Raw genomic sequence first — 20693 nt, forward strand, 5'->3', positions numbered from 1 at the left:
TTGCTCGGAGAAAGTGTCTGAACATCTAGGTTACTTCAACCTACAGCAAATTCGCTATCATTTTCCAAGACAGAACAGAACTCTGCAAGATGCTGTCTGCCTGCAGGTTGTAGTGACGTAGGCTGTACACACAGTAAAGGGTCCCAGAGACTGGAGGGTGATCGGCCGGCCGGGCGGAAGCCCGTGGAGGCGCGGCAGCACGTTGGACGCAGCCTGCAGCCCGCATGCGCAATGAGATCCGTGGCTCCCAGACCCTGACCCGTCATCCTCTGGCTGTTTCACGCGCACAGAGATGGTGAGACGCAAGCCCACCGCCCTCTGAGGGTGCGGGAGAGTGAGGATGAGTGTGGCTGCGCCCCCCCAGTGGAGACCCTCAGGTTCGTCCCTCCCCTGCCTCGGGGTCAACGCTCAGGGCACAGCTGTGGTTCCAGCTTCCTTTCTTGGGCTCTGGACTGTAGTAACCGCTTATTACAGTCTCCATCTACCCAGTGTCACAGCTTCTCTGTGAAGCAGCACTTCCCACAGCTTAGGGACCACGCACCCACCCCTCCACAGACGATCAGACCCCCGGGACACACACTCTCACTGTAGCAGGCGGTCCGCAGGCACCCAGACCCCAAGGGACACTCACTCTTGTAACAAGTGGTCCGCGGGCACCCAGACCCCTGGGGACACTCACTCTCACTGAAGCAGGTGGTCCGCGGGCACCCAGACCCCCGGAGATACTCACTCTTGTTGTAGCAGGTGGCCAGCACGCCTTTGTCTGAGGGGCTGGCACTAATGTGCCAGATCTCCCCGACCTGATGCAGGAGCACATTTTTATTGATAATGTTGTTCTCGTCGTCAAAGTCTATGACGTGGATCTACAGACACAAGGAAAGAGCCGGTCAGGAGCTCACACACTTCCCACTCGCCTTCACAGACCACAGAGACCAACAGGAGAACCAAACGCACCTTGGACACCTTTACCAGTCCCGTACTGTGCTAACAGCGTTCATTCTACATGCACCTCTGACTCTATGCCTCTCAGAAGACAAGTGTGAAATCCCTGCCATGTATTCAGCCTGCGAAGCCAGAACCCCGCCCCCGCCACGCCCAGTCCTCCAGAGGGGAGACGGAAGACTCCGACCCCCGCCCTGCACGTGGCGCAGGCAGGCCACGGCCGGTGTCACGGCCAGAGCCTCCAGGAGGGGGCCGCCCGCCACGACCGTCCCAGGCCTGCGGCTCGGCTAACCGGAGCAGGGCGCTGCTGCCTGCGGAGGACCAGGCTTAGCCCCGACCGGCCCCTCCGCAGTGGACACAGCTCATGTTGGAAGCAACCGAGGACGGAAGGGGTGAGACAGTGCTGCACGTCAGGTCAGCACCGCTTAAAACGCTTCCTAAAAACAAGGCCGACAGCCGTCGACACCTCTGGTCACACAGCAGTGACGACAGCATCGTGTTTCAGCCACTGAATGAAAAGTTGAACGTGCTAGTACCGCACTCTTCCGGATAATTTCTGGAGGATGAAAATGATGCTCACAGTCACTCTCTCCCCAATAGTCAAGTCACTGGGGAAAATACAACTTACAGTTTTTTTAATCAATTTATACTGATAATCATGGATCTGCACAAAGACCTAATCCAATCAGGAATGTTCACCGTGGCACTGACTGTCATAATGAAACACACAAGCCACCTATGTGCCTAGCAACGGGGAACTGTTCAGGCGAACCGACTGTAATGCAACACTGTGAAGCCAGCTACTCTTCTCTGAACACCATTCAGTGCCGGGAAAAGGGTCCATAACATACACAAGAGGGAGAGGGAGAGGGAAAGTCTCTCAGTCGTGTCCGACTCTCGGCGACCCCACGGACTATACAGTCCATGGGATTCTCCAGGCGAGAATACCGGAGAGAAGCCTTTCCCTTCTCCAGGGGATCTTCCCAACCCAGGGATTGAACACAGGTCTCCTGCACTGCAGGTGGATTCTTTACCAGCTGAGCCACCAGGGAAGCCCAAGAATACTGGAAAGGGCAGCCTATTCCTTCTCCAGGGGACAAAAGGAAAAAAGAAGCAGTAGAAGAGCCTCACAAATGCTCCACACGCTTTTTGCTAAAAAGTAAGCACGACCCAGTGAGAGAATCAGAAAGTGACTGGTTACCTTTGGGTGATGAAATTATAGAGGCTTTTCCTTACTTCTTTGTGGTTTGGCTTTATTTCTAAATTTTTTTCAAGCGCTGTTTTGCAGTCAGAACAAACACTAAAATGCTGTTTTAAAAAACGTTTCCATGGTACCCGAAGCGCCTCCCCCTGCTGGCCCAGGGCCTCTGGCTGTGTCCTTGGCTGCTTCCCTCGTATCACGTTCTCACATGCAATCACTCCCCTGTCCCTCGAGGGCCGGCCTGGGCAGAACTCAAAGCCCACCACTGCCCCCTACAGCCTGTGCGACCCAAGCCGCGGTGTCCCCGAGAGTGCAATGACCGTGCGGGGACGAAGGTCCCGGGATTGCCAGGACTATGCAGCCCGGCAGAGGCCACCCTTCTCCCGGGACAGTGAGGAGATTAAACACCAGCAGCACAGTTTTTAATCTTTGAAACTCTTTTCAGTCCGTTTCTCCAGCACTCATAGCCCAGTGTAGTTTTCACAGTGGGTTTGGGAATACTCTGGGTGGACAGCTTCTATATAAAGTTTATAACAGTCGCATGGGAACACAGACTAAACGGCAACACACAAAACCAGGAACAATTTCTTCAAGAGTGAGCAAGAAGCTTCTTTCTAAGTATCTGACACGTTTCCTCCTTATCAGAAAATCCGTGAGCGCTGAGAAAAGGATGCACTGAGCTGATGTCCTGACGGCCGGGAGCACCGTCAGGACCGCCGCGTTGGGGAGCACGGGAGCGCCGGTTTCCGGGTCCTCCTTTGGGGCCGTGCACCCGGGGGCGCGCACACCCTCCTGGCTGGGGAGCCGTCCTTCCAGCCTGACCTCTTCCCTGCACTTCCAGCTGCCACAGAGTCCCCGCGCCCGCCTGGGGCAGGCTCCTCTTTCTTGAGAGGAGGAGCAGGCAGGGCGTCCACCCTCCGCGGGTCTCCTAGGCGCTCAGCAGGGAAACGTCAGCCTCCGCCCTCCACGGCGGGGGTGCGGAGGAGTCCACGACCCCCAGGCCCACCTCTCCTAATCTGACACTCTAGTAATGTGCCCTTTAAGCTTCAGAGTCTAGGCTCTTTCCACACGTCCTCGCCCACAGCAGGCTCACGGACTGGGCCACGGGACACATCCTCCGGAGACGCAGTCCTCAGGTACGCTCGGGCAAGGCAGGGGATGTCATCACCGCAGACAGGCAGGGGTCAAAGGACTGGCGACTGATACGCCGCAGGCACCTGAGCTATTTGTACCACGCTTGTTCCTTTAATCCTAAGAAGAGCTCGATGGTGACAGGATGATCTGTCACTGCTGGCCATGGTTACAGGACAAGAAACCGGGGCTGACAAAGTGGGAGCACTGAGGCTCGTGCCAGAGCATGCGCTGTGGACCCCCCATGGTTGGGGCGCAGGGGTGCCCACCTGCCACAACGCTGGGCTCTGCACCACAGCAGGTCAGCAGAGGACCAGGCAGCTCCACATCCCAGGAGAGAGGCTGTGACCCAACTGCCTATGCCCAGGGCACCACCACTTACGCCGCTCACGTCAAGTGAGCACACATTGACACGTGCAGCTGCGGGCCAGTTACAAAAACAAGCTACATCATGGAGAAAACACTATGGTTAGGGTGAGAGCAAAAGATGACGGGAATGAGGAAGACAGAGCAACTCCTGTTGGCTCCGAGGGGGGAATGCGTGTGCTAGGTTGGGGTACAAGTGTTACTTGCGGTCTTCACGCCCCTGCTGAGCTTTTAAAATGCTGTTAATAGCTCAGAATGGAGCTCAAGGGCTTCCCTGGTGGCTCAGCTGGTGAAGAATCCACCTGCAATGTGGGAGTCCTGGGTTCAATCCTGGGGTTGGGAAGATCTGCTGGAGAAGGGAACAGCTACGCACTCCAGTATTCTGGCCTGGAGAATTCCATGGACTGTATCGTCCACGGGGTTGCAAAGAGTCGGACATGACTGAGCGACTTTCACTTTCAATGAAGCTCAAACTCATATTTTGAGTTACCATTATTAAAATTTTAACGTTGGACTTGGCAGTACAGGGCTAAGGGCGTAGATAACACTCTGTAAGAGTTTAGGAGCCACGGCTATCAAACTTACTAGGAAGCCTGTGAAGGTGCTCTTAATCAAGGCCGCTCGTGTTCTCACAGAATCAGGGCTCAGAGAAAGCGGCCCCTGTCCTGAGAGCGAGCACATGACCCCAGGCCGACGCACCCTGTCCGTTTCATCTCTCACTGAACTCATAAACTCAAAACTTCAGAGGGAAAGAAAAAAAAAATGTGGCAAAACTGGAAACTAAAAAGCGAAAGTTCTCCCCTAGGAAAAGTAAAGCATCAGCATCTCCCCATGGGAAGTCCTCCTGGCACCGACCACAGCCCTCCGAGAGGCTGCTGGGCGAGAAGCTTCAGCTCAGCCGCCCCCAGCAGACGCCACAGCCTCCCCACCAGCGCACCCTACCTCTCGTCCAGATCCAAAGCCAGCCGTGCAGCCTGCAGCTCGGGAAGGCGACACCTCAGCTATGCAGGCTCCTGCTGCGGTGATTCCAGGCACTGCGCCCACAGCTCCTCGTGGCTCCCAGCTGAAGGTCTGGGGCCACCCCGCCCCAGCAGGGCCACTGGGGGCCCTTCTGCAGCAGCGCCTGCTCACTTCATATCTCTGTCACTTTCTGGGGATTCTCATAACATCTCAACCCTTCCACCAGCCAGGAGATTACCCTTACGAGGCTCCATCCTCACAGCCCCAGTGCCTTCCAGAGGGCCCCCTCTGCCGCTGTCACGTCAGGGGTGGCTCCCATGTGCGTGTTTGGGGGGGACACAGTATTCAGCCCACAGTGAGGGCACATGTGGTCAGGGGCCAGGGAAAAGCTGGGGCGCGAGCGGGTCAGCGGGACAATCGGCCGGCTCACTCCTCGTGACCACACGTACACCTATAAGCTAGAAACACACGCAGCAGAACTGCTTCAAGAAGGACACGCAAGACGTGATCAATATGGCGAGACCAGAGCCCTCAGACCACAAATCGGGGAGCGATTCCTGGGAGTGAGATGGGAGGACGGGGTGGGGTGGGTTCGAGGCGCAGACCTGAAAGGGCTTCATGGAGACCCCACGGTGGTCAGCCCGGCGCTCCTCAATGGGACGAGCACTGTGCAGGCGGCCTCTGCAGGGAAAGCCCAGTGCAGAAGCAAATGAACCCCACGCTGCAAAAGCCCAGCTCCCAACCAAAGGAACACCTCCCCCCGGGAGAAGGGGAGCCCACGACAGAGGAGGCTCCAGGATGGCCTGACCAGCTCTGACCACAGGCAGGGCCCCAGGCAACAGAAAAGGGACAGAAAATAAAGCAGCTCATCAGACACAGAGAGGCCAGCAACTGTGATAGCTCCTGAAATTTTCAGGAAAAAGAGCTGAGCTGAATTAAGAGCATGAAGTCCAGCGCCGGGCACTTCCCCGGGAATCGCCAGCTGCAGGGAGGCGCTGACGGCCTGAGGCGAACCGCGGGGCCAGAGACCCTCCAGCAGCCCCTCTTCCCAGCAAGGGCCCAGCCTGGACAGGGGCGGGGGGCTTCCAGGTGGGCTGGGGGGTCACACGATGTCACTGTCACTGCCAGAGCTGCAGGGCAGGGGGGCTTGGCCCTGGGGCTGCCCAGACAGCAAACCTCAGCAGCCCGAGCGTCACAGTCACGGCACGCACAGGGGGCAGGGGACAGGGGGTGCTCAGTGGCCACCTCGCCACAGTCCAGCTGGGCCCCTGGGAGGAACCACGCGGCTGCTCAGGGCCGAGTCTTCTGTTTGAAGATGGGGTCAGGGCACCTGCCCACCCCACACACCCCCAGGGACCTGTCCAGCCCCCGTTTCCCCAGCGTCCCCGACCAGGACCGGGTGTCACCGCCTTTCTCTCTCATCAGCTTGAGGCTGCAGGCAGCTGCGAGCGCTCCCAGGAGGGGGATGCACACAGCACTCACACGGGGACACTCGCGACTCGCTGGGTGGGGAGGACACAGAGCGGGGCCCCCGGACATCCTCGGAGCAGGAAGCAGAGCAGAACGGGGCAGGGGACAGGGAGGCCCCCAGACGCCCTCGCCATGGGAAGCAGGGCAGGACAGGGCAGGGGACAGGGACACTCGGGGACGCCCTCGCTGCGGGAAGCAGGGCAGGATGGGGCAGGGGACAGGGAGGCCCCCGGACGCCCTCGCCACGGGAAGCAGGGCAGGACGGGGCAGGGGACAGGGAGACCCCCGGACGCCCTCACCGCAGGAAGCAGGGCAGGACGGGGCAGGGGACAGGGACACTCGGGGACGCCCTCGCTGCGGGAAGCAGGGCAGGATGGGGCAGGGGACAGGGAGGCCCCTGGACGCCCTCGCCACGGGAAGCAGAGCAGGATGGGGCAGGGGACAGGGAGACCCCCAGACGCCCTCACCGCGGGAAGCAGGGTAGGACGGGGCAGGGGACAGGGACACTAGGGGAGGAGGGCTCATCATCTAAAACACACGTGATTCAACCCCTGGCTGGCGAACTCACATGCGGCCAGAAAAAAACAAATAAAAACTGATGTTCTACTGAAAAGGTCAATGGTACAGGCCTGGAACTGAGTGGAACTAAAACGCAAGTAGCTGGGGAGAAGACAGTCGGTCGTGCGCTGGCTCTGTGCCCGAGCCCCAGCGCCCCCACCACACGCTGCGCTGGTCCTTCCAGAGGAGGCACGTTGCGTCCCCGCTGGCACTGGGCGCCTTCCTCCCCCATCCCCCAGCAGCACCCCAGGATGCACGGGGCCACTCTCCTCTTGCCTCTGGGACAGCCACGGCTAACTCTTTTTATAAGTATATCAGTCCCATCTGACATCTTCCAGGAGAAAAGCAAGACAAACACAAACACACACTCAGAGAACCAGAAATTGTAAGGAAACAACTTACATCACACTCACATTCCGAAGATAACCATGGCTCAGGGTGTGGGCCCTTTTGACCTATTTCTAGTCTTTATTCTATGCAGAGATGCAATTTTGTACTTTATATACGTTTTTTATATAAAGGTATAGTTGACAGAACATTATTTTAGCTTCAGGCATAAAATAGATTGATTTGATACTTGTATACATTGCATTTTTTTTTTTAACACACTACTGATCACACACTACATATGACCTTAACATCTAAGAATCACTTAATTTTTCAGCTGTGATGGTTCTGAGGAGACTCAGCTTCCGTAAGCCTGTTTTCATGCATGCGGTGAGTGAACACCATTCTGAAAGGAAGGCGATTCAGCCAGGGTAACCACGTGGCTCTGCCATCACAACTGGAATGTCCTACTTTGCAACCTAGCCTTTGCACAGTGTGACTGCCTCACGTTTTCTCCCCATCCTCTGTACTGTCCCAATAATGCTCCTTGCGTGTAAAGCTTTTTTGATGTTTTCAGTGTATGGAATACAGGTTAAATACTGTGAACATTTACGCGTGAAGCTCTAGACAGGTATCACCAAATGACCTCCCAGTGACTGTGCCAACACGAAGTCGTGCGTCTGCACGGGAGCGGGTTCACCACGCCCATCCGCACCAGACAGTCCCACAAGGCGACTGATGCCACCCCCCAGGGCGGGGTTACGGAGGCTGGCTGCGCCGCATGGCACAGCCTTGCATGTGCTCCCCCAGGGTTGAGGCGGGTGAGTCTCCGCAACATCCCCGCCCCTGCGTCCACGGCTTCGTCGCCACTGGAAGACGAGGAAGATGAAGTCCGGCGAGGTTGGTCCATTCGTTCAAGGCCAGACATCTGAGGTCTGGCTGAGGCCAAGCTGAAAACCTGACTTCATGAGAACCCAACATTCTTCCTAACCTAGAGACACAGGCCACACCCTGTGTCTCTCCCTGGATCGACCAGCGGTGACGGCTTAGACTCCATGTTGAGACGGGATTATGGCCTCGTCCAGCCTCATCTAGAGAGTGCTGTGAGCCATCAAACCAGTCCTCCACTGGCCGGGGTCAAAGGGGTGACACCGACCACGTACCCTGGTGCCCTCGACTCCTTGCATGGTGACCCCGATGCACCCACAAAACACTACCCAAAGGCTGCAACGATACACAGAGTAAGTTTACCTCCTCTCCTCCAGTCGTTACATATAGCTGGCTATGTAAATCCCAATGAAAGCTCTGTTTTGTTTGCGTGGCATTATTTCTCATGTTCTGCTTGAAAAATCAAGAACAAAATGGCTACAAAACTAAGAACAGGCTTGGTAATTAACATGTATCCATTTGTCAGAAATACTTACCTGATTATCATACTTGAGAGACTGCGTCCCAACCAAAAACCGAATGGCGTCTGTCTCCGCGGTCTGAGGCGTGAGGGCCCGCGCCTGCAGGGGGAAGGAGAGGGCACATGTGGATGGAGGCGGACGGGCAGACCAAGGAGCCCCTGGGGCAGAGAGTCCGCCAGGCAGCTTAGAAACGTGCAGGAGAAGCCCTAGACTCTTGTACGATCTGTGACCCAACTGCACTTCCAAAGGATCTGGAAACAAATGTAATTGGACACAAAAATTAAACAGTAAAGATATAAACCGTTTTTAACAAAATTATTTAAGTCATCGACTGGTTGAACAAACTATTCTTCGATAACAGAGCAGAAGATGGCTCCCACTGAGGGCAAAGCAGGGGGTTTGAGCCAAGTCTTCTGCAGAGCCAACTGGAAAAACTCAATCCAAAACCCCGAGCTTGCTTCAAGGCTTCAGGAAGCTGCCACAGGCGTGAACTGCAGAGGAGGAAGCTGGGGGCGGGGCTGCCCGCCTGCCCACGCCCTCCGGGGCTAAGGGCTTCGCCCCTCCCTCCTCAGACTTTCGGAAGCCCTGTAAGGGCAGGAAGGGGCGTGAAGAGCAGAAACCCACCGTCTCCAGTGAAACGTGGAGACGTCTACAATCCTAAAGCGCCCGGGGAACACCGCCTCCGAGGTGGGGAAGGTCGGCGCTGAGAGAAGATGCTGAGGAAGACGCTGGCGGCCACGCCCCAAGCAAAGAGGGGGCCGTGCCGGGAACCTCCGGAGGGGGCAGCCAGAAAGGGGTCCCCCACACACCAGGGCGCCAACTAGAGCAGGGTGGGGACCTACTAGCATCTCAGGAGGTGGTCAGAGCTCCGTGGGGCAGAGCGGGGGGCTGCCCTGGGGGAAACGAGCGCTGCAAAACCCGGAGCTGCGAGCGCTTGGCCTGGGCCAGGCCGGGCTGCCTCCGCCTGCAGAGCCCACAGCGGGAGGGCTCAGCACTGGAGCTCCGCAAGGAGGACGGGAGGGAGACAAGGGAAAAGGCTTCAGGAGGTGCAGACGCCAAGCTGACGGGCCACGGCAGGTCCAGAACCCACGATCAGACACAGGGACACTCACAAAACTGGAGAGCAATCACCTTCTCAAACGAGAGGGAGAAGAACAGACTGGAGAGGCTTGGCAAGGCCACCCAGACAACTGAACCCGAGCCGGCATGGCGAGGGGAGGGGTGGCAAGTGACCGCGAACCAGACCCCGTGCGGTGCAAGGATAGAAACCCCGAATGAGGAACTCACGCAACCTCTGAAGATGCAGCAGGTCTATGAAATGGACTGTAAGACGGCTGGCCCTGAGCTTCAGTTCATCAGGTTAAAAGGCAGCGTCCCTGTGCATTGGTTTGGAAGCAGCAGATCCACGGATGGATTGACGACGATTACTGTTATGTCCTAAAGTATCAGCCCTAAAAACGGGGCGAGGGCGCCTGACCACGGCCGTCTTGGGCAGTTGCTCTTCACTGTGGTGACAGAAACACAAGAACTTAGGCACCGGCTCAAAAGCACGCAGGACAAGGGAGTGGAAACTCTGGGGAGAGAAACCTGGCGGGTGAGCACCGCTGGTGGGCAAGGCGTTAACCGGAGAAGCCAAGACACACACAATAAGGTACTGAACCTAAAACTCACACTGTTCCCAAGCAAAAATCCTGAAATGCTGGCTAAACATGGCAGAGAACCCCACTTGAATCAGCAGTCAACAAAACATTCTGCAATTAGAAACATGAGAAACCTGAGTAAAGACTTGGCAAAAGATTGCGATTAACTGTTGGGAGTCTGACTGGAGACAGGAGAGCAGGGGAAAAGCCGAAAATCCTCAGACGCCAAGGCGTCCAGTCACCAGGTTACGTCCGGGAGGTAAGAGCAGGCAGGTCAAGACTAGAAGAAACACCTTCGGAAACGCTGAGAGAGGTTATTCTCACCAGATAAGATGGAAAGGGAAAGTTTAGGGTCTGCTGATTTTAACCAGACTTTCAGTAACTGATTTAAATGACTCGAAAGCACTGCTTGTTTAAAATTTTTTAAACACACAAAAAAGAACGAAAACCGTGAACACAAGTCAAAGTGCTGCAGAAAGGCGAATGTGCTCCGCGCTTTCGCATTTCAACGGCCGCTCCACACCGCTCATCTGCCTCTTATCGGCACAACGGCCGCTCCACACCGCTCATCTGCCTCTCATCGGCACAGCGGCCGCTCCACACTGCTCATCTGCCTCTCATCGGCACAGCGGCCGCTCCACACTGGTCATCTGCCTCTTATCGGCACAGCGGTGCCTCATTTTACCCTCCAGACCACATGACCTTCAGTCAGTGGTCAACGTCTCGCTGCATCATCCTGCCGATTACACCAGTTGTCTCTCTGTCCACACTGCTTGCTGAACAGGGCAGGCAGGAGCGATCGGAGACGCTGGGAGAACCTGCGAGGGGCCATGGGAGTTGCAGGCACTGGGGCCGCAGCTGTAGCAGCAGACACGCTGCATTCCCTCCTCTCGGGGCTGACCCGGCGCACACAGAACGCAGCTTCAGGGGCTTTTCAGTGGAGCTTATATACGCTTACAGACAGACGTGGCCGTGGCCAAAGGGGTACACGGCGCTGCACACGCACAGCGCTGTGAGTGATCCCAGCTGTTACAGGACCACACTGACAGATCGTGGGGCGAGAGCAAGAGGCCGTGGGCCAAGAGCGTCTGGCCACCACCCTCTTGGCCAATGTGCTCCTTCCCCACATTCTACCCCACTCAGGGTCTCTCGCCTCAAAATCTGCACACAGTCCACTTTCGTGATATTTCCTTGGTGAGTAACGCTGACCCTTGAAAGAACATTCTGCAACAGCAATAGATGCTACAGCAAACAGCTGCGTCCCCAGTTACAGCGAACAGCTGCATCCCCAGTCAGCTGTCACCTGAACTCGTGTGGCAGTCCCTGCCCTCATGGGGCTAGAAGGGCCAGCCAGCACACATGGAGTGACTTTATCTCCATGACCAAGTCCAGTCCACCGGCTGTCCTTGTGAGGTGGCAGGAAAGCCTCCACAGGTTTTATTGCTGCTGCTACTACTGCTAAGTCGCTTCAGTCGTGTCCGACTCTGTGCGACCCCATAGACGGCAGCCCACCAGGCTCCCCCGTCCCTGGGATTCTCCAGGCAAGAACACTGGAGTGGGTTGCCATTTCCTCCTCCAATGCGTGAAAGTGAAAAGTGAAAGTGAAGTCACTCAGTCGTGTCCGACTCTTGGCGACCCCATGGACTGCAGCCCACCAGGCTCCTCCGTCCATGGGAGTTTCCAGGCAAGAGTACTGGAGTGGGGTGCCATCGCCTTCTCCGACAGGTTTTATTAAGGACCTTCTAACTCCCCACAGGCGCTGGGCCCTCCCCCTGAAAGAGGGAATCTTGTGGCATTCACAGCCTACACATGATTCCAAATGCTTTCACACTGTCCTAAATCTGCGAGAGAACTCAGAGGTTAGTAGCACAGCACAGCACACAGCCTTTACAGAGCACTGTTCTACTAAACCTGCATCACAGACACAGCCTGTCCCGTGTGCCTCCACACCGGGAGGGGTCCGGTTTCCAGAGGTCAGGACACAGCCTTCGCCATGTGCCTCAGCACAGGAGCCATCCAACTTAAGGACCAGCCTGTAAAAGGCAGCAGAAGGAGGGTCCACGGCCGCCACGTCATCTTCTGCCTGGCCTGCCCGCATCTTTTGCTGTGGCCCTTCCCAAACCGAGTGTCTGCTGCCCTGGCATCAGCTGCCTCCGCTGCTCCAGGAGCAGAGCCTCGGTCCCTGTTTCAGTTTGATCTCTGTCAACTCCTGCTGCCAGCACAGCAGCCCAGACGTGCATCCCCTTTGCCAGCTGCCACCCCTAGCCGTTTCCAAGCCTGCCGCCGTGGAGGGAGCAGTTAAGGAGCCGGAAGAGGTGGACGGGGCGCTATTCAAAACGGCGTCCCGCGTGCCGCTGCAAGATGTCCGCCCTCTTCCAGAGGCTCCTGCACCTCTCGAGCCAGAGCAGAAACTGAGGGCGCTGCTCTCCCCATCATCGCCCAGGCCCTCCTTGTACTGTCTGCACTTCACCTGCCCTCCTGAGCATCCCCTCTGGCTGTCTGCAGGCCCAGGGGACCCTCGGGGCTCCTCAGGCGTGGGTTTGGCAGGCCTGACCCAGCTCTAAACTCTCCACTGTGGCTGCACTTCCTCTTTTTCTCCGCTGGGGCGGGTCCTGCGTCTGGCTGTTCATCCTGCTGACTACATCAGCTGTCCCACTGCTCCTGGCTGTGCACACTGTTCGCGGAACCCAGGGCAGGCACGGTGCCAGGGGGGAGCCTGCGGGAAAACTCGAGGAGCCCTAAGAACTGCCGACATGCTGATGCTCTCCTGACTGGTGCAGCAGCCGCAGCAGCAGAGATGCTGTGTGCCCTCGGGGGTGACCAGCGGACACAGTCGTCAGGCAGCCTCAAGGGCTTTTCGGGTGGAGCTTATACATGCTTACAGAACAGACAGGGCAGTGGCCAGGTGGGGACATTGAGATGCACAGAGCTGTAAGTTATCTCTACTGTTACAGAACCACGTAGCTACAAAGCGCAGGGCAAGAGAGCCTGAGCACCGCCATCTTGGCTAACTTGCTCTTTCCCCACACGCAGTGATTGCTCTTCAGATTCAAGAAAGCTGGGGCCCAAACAGCTGTGTACAGAAGTGCAACAATCAGCTCCTTCTTTTAAGATAAGAAAAGATATTCAGATAAAATACTTGAGGCCCAAGGCAAGAATCCACTCCACTGATTTGTCCAAAATCCCAGGAAACAACATTTTAGTTACCTCAAAGATCCAATACTGAACATCAAAACCTCTGGGCTATTTGGGGGATTAAAGAGATTGAAAAGTTATTAAGAAGTGTTGGGAGAAGATGCACACTTGGCGAGCGCAAGGTCAGGGAAGCGCCTCTCTTCCACAGGCGCCCTCTGGACACACCCACGTGTGCACCTCCGTAAAGCCCACGTAGGCCAGAATCCCCATCCCTTACTAGTTAAGAGGACTCCACCCACAGGAAAAATAACATCTAACAATATGACTGATGTCAGAATTAAACAAAATATGTGTACAATGTTAGGCAGAGTGCCCAAGACACAGATCTGTTCTCAGCTGGTCACCAAGGCACCAGTCTTGAGTGATAGAGCACGTGTGTGAAAGTCGCTCAGTCGTGTCCAACTCTTTACAACCCCGTAGACTATACAGTCCATGGAATTCTCCAGGCCAGAATACTGGAATGGGTAGCCTTTCCCTTCTCCAGGGGATCTTCCCAACCCAGGGATGGAACCCAGGTCTCCCGCATTGCAGGCGGATTCTTTACCAGCTGAGCCACAAGGGAAGCCCTGTGTGATAGAGCTGTCAAGCCCAATAGTTCCTGACTCACAGGGCACTGAGATACTTGTTCAGAATTCACCTGTAAGAATTCTGTTTCATTATAATAATCAGAATAACATTTACTGAATGTTAAATTCACCAGATGTGAAAAGGTCAGTTTTCATTCCAATCCCAAAGAAGGGCAATGCCAAAGAATGTGTGAACTACTGCACAGTTGCACCCGCCTCACACGCTAGCAAAGAGAGGCTCAAAGTTCTCCAAGCCAGGCTTCAGCACTATGTGAACCGAGAACTTCCAGATGTTCAAGCTGGATTTAGAAAAGGCAGAGGAACCAGAGACCAAATTGCCAACATCTGTTGGATCAGAGAAAGCAAGAGAACTACAGAAAAACTTCTGCTTTATTGACTTTGGCAAAGCCTCTGACTGTGTGAATCACAAAACTGTGGAAAATTCTTCAAGAGATGGGAATACCAGACCAGCTTACCCACCTCCTGAGAAATCTGTATGAAGGTCAAGAAGCAACAGTTCAAACCAGACAAGGAAAAACGGACTGGTTCCAAATAAGGAAAGGAATATGTCAAGGCTGTATATTGTCACCCTGCTTATTTAACTTATATGCAGAGTACATCATGAGAAACGCTGGGCTGGAGGAAGCACAAGCTGGAATCAAAATTGCTGGGAGAAATATCAATAACCTCAGATATGCAGATGACATCACCCTTATGGCAGAAAGTGAAGAGGAGCTAAAGCGCCTCTTAATGAAAGTGAAAGAGGAGAATGAAAAAGTTGGCTTAAAACTCAGCATTCAGAAAACTAACATCATGGCATCTGGTCCCATCACTTCATGGGAAATAGATGGGGAAAGAGGGGAAACAGTGGAAACAGTGTCAGACTTTATTTTGGGGGCTCCAAAATCACTGCAGATGGTGACTGCAGCCATGAAATTAAAAGACGCTTGCTCCTTGGAAGGAAAGTTATGACCAGCATATGAGACAGCATATTAAAAAGCAAAGACATTACTTAGTCAACAAAGGTCCGTCTAGTCAAGGCTATGGTTTTTCCAGTGGTCATGTATGGATGTGAGAGTTTGACTATAAAGAAAGCTGAGTGCCGAAGAATTGATGCTTTTGAACTGTGGTGTTGGAGAAGACTCTTAAGAGTCCCTAGGACTGCAAGGAGATTCAACCAGTCCATCCTCAAGGAGATCAGTCCTGGATGTTCATTGGAAGGAATGATGTTGAAGCTGAAACTCCAATACTTTGGCCACCTGACGCGAAGAGCTGAGTCACTTGAAAAGACCCTGATGCTGGGTAAGATTGAGGGCAGGAGGAGAAGGGGACGACAGAGGATGAGATGGTTGGATGGTATCACCGACTCAATGGACATGGGTTTGGGTGAACTCTAGGAGTTGGAGATGGATAGGGAGGCCTGGCGTGCTGCAGTTCATGGGGTATCAGAGTCGGACACGACTGAGCGAGTGAACTGAACTGAAGTGAAAGTTGCTCAGTAGTGTCCAACTCTTTGCAACCCTATGGACTGGAGCCTGCCAGCTCCTCTGTCCATGGCATTTTCCAGACAAGATACTGGAGCGGGTTGCCATGCCCCTCTCCAGGGGAATTTGCTGATTCCAGGGATCGAACCCTAGGTCTCCCACATTGCAGGCAGATTCTTTTACCATCTGAGCCACCAGGGAAGCGTAACAGGATGGTTTCAGAGCTAATTTCGAAACTTGGTCACTGTGCCCGGACCACAGGAAGACGCCAACATTAGGGGAAACTCGGTGAAGGGGACATAAGAACTCCCCCTGCATCTTGACAAATTTTAATGTAAATTTAAACACTGTGTCCAAGTTAAAACAGTAATAGTAATACAGATACAGCGTCTGCCTCCAAGAACAGCAAGGCTTTCGGAAATGTACACAAGCAATTACAGCAAAGCGCGCCGTGAGTCAGGCCACAAGGAACGACGGGGGCGGCAGGCAGGCGGCGGGGGCTCCCACGGCCAGGGGTCGCGGGCCGGACCGCCGCGCCCCGCGGGCGTCTAGCGGGCCCTCGGCCGGTCCTGGATGACCGCGGCCTTTGGCCCCCCGAGGCCTCCCCGCAGTGACCTCGGAGGCACCGGGCGCCGTTCCGGGACCCACCTGGAACTCCAGGCCGTAGATCACGGGCGCGTCGTCCTCCATGCTGCGGCAGCGCCCTCGCTGAAGGCGGGTCCCCTGGGCCGACGCGCGCCCGCTCCGCTCCCATTCATGCGCTCCAGCCTCAGCGGCGCCGCGCGGCGACCCTTTGTGAGCCACCGCGGTTCCCGTAGGGTTCACTTCCTGTTTTCCGGATGCGTCATCAACGCGCTCCCGGGCGCCGGCGGCCGCCGCCGATGACGCAGCGCCGAGCTCCTGCGCATGCGCACTTGGCTCCCTCCGGGGTTTCTGCGCCCGGTAGGACCAGAAGGGGAGGGCCTGCCGGGGGCACCTGCCGGGCGGGCTGCAGTTCGGAACCTCCCCAGCTCCGCAGCCCTACGGTTCCCCTAGGGTTTTGACGCGGTCGTGGGACGGCTGGGCGCCGGGAAGCGCTCTGCAGTCGCTGTCAAGTCCTCTCCGGCCCAGCAGCCAAGGCGGAACCTCAGGCTTTACAGACGACCGCTGCTCGTTTTGGGGACATTGAAGGGCACAGAGGTGTTCAGTGGAGGGCTCGGGGATGCGCTTGGGCTGGCAGACTCAGGTGGGCTGGCAGACTCGGGTGGGCTGGGCCCAGGAGCCTTAGAGTCAGAGGCCGGGCTCGTTCGTGTCTGCAGCCTTGTGCATGGAGTGGCCAAGGGGTCGCACTGCCGGTGCTGGGGTGGTAAGTGACGCCTGACATTTATTTGCCTCTGAAGGGAGTCCGGTGGACAGACTCTGGCGTCTTTGAGTCTTCAAGAACTGTCAGCGCTGCAGAGGTTTGCCTCCATCCAGGAGTCCGGCAGAGCGCACGCCTTGACGTTTGGCAGTGCCCTTGCAGACGGGAGTGGCGTTGCATATAGCCCCAGAATGCCGTATGCACGTTCTTCACTACCCTGGGTTCCGTAGGTTACAGGGCCATGCACAGGTTCTCCACCAATGTGATCATTTCACTTTCCTCTCATTGCCCCTTAATCTTTGTTTCAGGTAAGGAGGTCTGGGATAGTGCCGGGAGCAGGAGCTCCGCCCGTGGCAAAGGTCATGAGGAAGGAGGCTCGGCATACACAAAGGCGGGATCGAGCCTCAGGAGTCCCCCTGGAAATTCTCGAGCATCTACCCCCCAAACCAGAGTCTGCCTACTTTCTGCTTTGTGCTTTCACCTACACCTCTGACTTTATGGAGGGCTGTCCCCCACTACCTCTCTGGAAAAAGAGTTAACTTACAGCTCCAGTTAATAAAGTTCCTGGGTGTGCTAGTGTTTCAACCTACAAACTCCTTTGGAAGTCCTCTAGCCTGCCTGAATAGGTTTTTCTGGCCACATGTGATTGTTCAGAGCCTCCTAACTGTGAGAGGCATGAGATGTTCTAAACTGTCTAAATACAGAGTCCTTTGAGCAGTTAAAAGATTGATTAGAAATTGTATTGGTGAAGGGTTTTTCACTTGTTGGGCCAATGTTTGCTGCTAAGTTTCCATATCCCTTACCTGCTGTGTCCCTGGCAGTGTATTGATTAATATAATTGGTGTAAGTAGTAGCTTTAATGTTTGTAATCTTGGACCCTTGAGTTAATTCTTTTTCTTGTTATAGCCCACCACACCTTTGCCCTGTAGGAATGCAACTTTATCTAATGCTTTTGGAGGGTGGCCCCTGACTAATCACCTTTAGAGAAAAATAAGTTTTCTGAAGAAAGGGTCTTAAAATGTTAACAGGCCTCCGGGCCAGAAGATGATGCAAATCACCTAAACTTTTGCATATGATAAGTTTGCAGGAAGAAAGCCTGGCTTACTGCATGACTCTACCCCTTCCCCCATTATCCTCTATGCATAACTTAAGGCATAAAAACTACTTTGGAAAATAAAGTGCGGGCCTTGTTCACCGAAACTTGGTCTCCCCCTGTCGTTCTTTCTCTCACCTTCTGGCTGAATTATTCAGCATCTTTTCTCCACTAAATTTTGTCACTGAGCTATCCTTATTTAACCACTCTTTATATCCTTAATTAACGTTTAATTAAGCAATTGTTTCCTGATCCTCGCCGACGCCGTCCCCGCTTTGAAGTCCCTGGATCCACCGGGGCTAGACCCCGGCAGGATAGGTATATGAAAAGATGCTCAGGCTCACTAATCATCAGGGAAGTGCAGATCAACCACAGTGAGCCACCACCCCACACGATTACAGTGGCCGTCGTCAGAAAGTTAAAGGATGAGCAGCACTGGCAGAAAGTTAAAGGATGAGCAGCACTGGCAGGATTGGAGAAAAGGGAATCCTTGTACCCTGCCGGTGAGAATGTAAGTTGATGTATCAATTGTGGAAAACAGTATGGGAGGTCCTCGAAAAATTGAAAATAGGATTGCCATATCATCCTGAAATCCAACTTCTGTGATCCAGCCTAAATGAACTATCTTGAAGCCATACCTGCACTCCATGTTCACTGCAGGATTAGTTGCAGTAGCCAAGATACAGAAACAACCAAAGTGTCCATCCACAGCTGGATGGAAAATGTGTGTGTGTGTGTGTGTGTGTACACAGGCGCACACCTGCGTTACCAACCAAGGGATCACTACCCAGTGATCATAGAGGCCAGTACTGTGACATCGGCTTTTGAGGAAAGAATGAGGTTTATTGTGAGGTTGACCAGCGAAGAAATGGAAGACAGGTCTCAGATCTGTCTCCCCCATCCAACATTCAGGGTGAAATTTAAGGGGTTAGGGGAATTTCAAACTTGGGAACTGATTGTCTAGTCTCAAGTCAGTCTGCTGGAAGCCAGGTTTTCCTTATTGAAAGGTTTCTTGCCTCGTAAAGGGCTCCAGTGACGTTTCTGTTAGTTTTCTGAAGGTTTTCATTTGAAAGTCAATGTGGAGACATGGGTTCCCCTTTTGTACCTGTGTAGTGCTGTCTGTAAAGTAACTGAAGATTTGGTTAATCAATTATTCTACTTAAGGAGGAAAACTATTTTAAACTGGCCAATATTTTTTTACATGCTTTTTCATATATGTGGAATATTATTCAGGCTGTTAAAAGGAAGAAAATTTTTAAATTTTATATAAAACTTAGAAAAGGATGATGCCTTGTCATCTGTGACATGAATGAACGTAGAAGACATGTGCTAAGTGAGATAAGCCAGACACAGAAACCAAATACAGCACGATCCATTCATAGGTGGGATCTGAAAAAGAAAGTTGGAATCATTGTAAAGGAGAGTAGAATGGTGGTTACCGGAGGCTGAGGGTTGGGAGAAGGGGAAGTTATTGAGCAAATAATACAAACTTTCAATGAAAAGATTAATAAGTTACGGAGACATAGTTAATAATAATGTATCCTATACTTGTGATTTGCAGAGAAGAGATTTTAAGTCTTTTCACCACAAACACAAAAAACGAGCGGGGCGCTGGATAAGGGCATGAGCTCCATTGTGGCCATCTCACAGTGTTAGATACATCAGCACGTCACGTTGTTCACCTTAAATACAAACGATTTTTATTTGTCAAAATAAAACTATTTTAAATCATTAAAGAATAAGAAGGAGATGGCTGGGCGTGGCCTGGTTCAGCTGTGCTCCAGCGCCTGGCGCCTCCTGACACTTAGGCTGGGTAATGAACCGGGGTATCTCCAGGGTGACAGCGGAAGTCAAGAACGCAGAAGCACAGACGCGGCATCTTCCTCGGCCGCTCCTCTTGCCTGAGATTGAGCTGTGGCGCTAAGGCATTCAGGATCTTCATACTGCTGGATTAATTCCACCCAGCTACCATTGGTATTATTATTACCATTTTTACCCTTAATGTGATTACACAAGTAGTACAGATGGATGTATTCTCAACAAGAAAAGTTGAAAACACATATAGGCACAAAGACACATCCCTGAAAATAAGTATTTCAAGGATGCACTGGCCACGAACTTAAAAAAAGCTTAGCCGTTTCCCTCCCAGCTGCCCTCTGCCACAGGTTTAGCGACGTCCCTCTGGTTCGCAGGGACGCGCTCCGCCCCGCCCCCCCAGGCCCCACCCACCACGGCCGGAACCGGAACCGCGCCGGCCTTCGGCTCCTGCACCGGGCATGCGCGGGAGCGGGCGCGCGCAGGCGCAGACGCCGCGGGAAGCGCCGAGTCCGGTCCCGGCTTCCTCCGGCTTCTCCCGGACCCGGGTCACAGCCGCAGGTGACCCTTCCCCCAACCCCGGGGGGCGAGGGCGCGGATGAGGATAGGGCCCGGGCTGTGGAGAGGGGGTCGTGCCGTCTCCAGCTTCAGCCCCTGGGGTGGGAGGGTCTGCTCCCGGGTCTCTCCTCCCAGGGGGTCTCTACCCCCATGTCTCTCCTCCTCTGGGGTCTCTCCTCCCAGGTCTCCCATCCAGAGGGTCTCTCCTCCCAGGGGGTCTCTCCCCCCCAGGTCTCCCCTCCCCCTTGGTCTCTCCTCCCAGGGGTCTCTCCTCCCAGGGGGTCTCTCCCCCCAGGTCTCCCCTCCCCCTTGGTCTCTCCTCCCGGGGTTTCTCCTCCCAGGGGGGTCTCTCCCCCCAGGTCTCCGCTGCTCCTTGGTCTCTCCTCCCAGGGGGTCTCTCCCCCCAGGTCTCCGCTGCTCCTTGGTCTCTCCTGCCTTGGGTCTCTCCTTCCCGGGGACTCGTCTCTGTCCCGCCTCCCTCCGGGCCAAGCATGACCCTGAGGGTCCGGAGCGTGAGCTTTGGGTGCCTGCCCTTTGCAGGGGCGGCCGTTGGCTCCACATCCCTGGAGCGGCCCCCACACTGGGCGCTGAAAGCTCAGGAGGGTCTGCGCCCGGGGCCCAGCTGTAGTACTCAGTGAC

The 20693-nt window shown here is 54.7% G+C and overlaps 2 protein-coding genes and 1 long non-coding RNA gene across 5 annotated transcripts in view; 2 read left to right on the forward strand and 1 right to left on the reverse strand.

The window, feature by feature from the left end:
• EIPR1 (EARP complex and GARP complex interacting protein 1) overlaps nt 1-16065 on the reverse strand; it is a 67790-nt gene extending 51725 nt beyond the window's left edge. Inside the window, exons 1-3 of one of the 2 annotated variants that reach the window (XM_005889367.3) lie at nt 15898-16065; nt 8380-8463; nt 731-863 (exon numbers count right to left, since the gene is read on the reverse strand). In XM_005889367.3, the coding sequence (XP_005889429.2) occupies nt 731-863; nt 8380-8463; nt 15898-15939 (259 nt within the window). In that variant the 5' untranslated portion in view covers nt 15940-16065. The remainder of the gene's footprint in view (nt 1-730; nt 864-8379; nt 8464-15897) is intronic. The other variant, XM_070374966.1, reaches the window with a different exon arrangement.
• Nucleotides 16066-16158: 93 nt separating this feature from the next.
• On the forward strand, nt 16159-18081 carry LOC138988946 (uncharacterized). 2 transcript variants are annotated; one of them, XR_011465215.1, is made up of 3 exons: nt 16159-16474; nt 16629-16784; nt 16897-18081. It is a non-coding gene; the product is annotated as an uncharacterized lncRNA (long non-coding RNA). The 2 variants fall into 2 exon arrangements; XR_011465216.1 differs by having other exon boundaries at nt 16159-16428.
• A 1873-nt stretch (nt 18082-19954) lies between these two features.
• The window catches only part of TRAPPC12 (trafficking protein particle complex subunit 12), a 34957-nt gene continuing 34218 nt past the window's right edge, over nt 19955-20693 (forward strand). The window contains 1 exon segment of the mRNA XM_070374969.1: nt 19955-20057. The gene's annotated coding sequence lies outside the window, so the exon portion shown is untranslated.

Source organism: Bos mutus, chromosome 8 (assembly GCF_027580195.1).
Source record: "Bos mutus isolate GX-2022 chromosome 8, NWIPB_WYAK_1.1, whole genome shotgun sequence".
Taxonomy (NCBI): Eukaryota; Metazoa; Chordata; class Mammalia; order Artiodactyla; family Bovidae; genus Bos; species Bos mutus.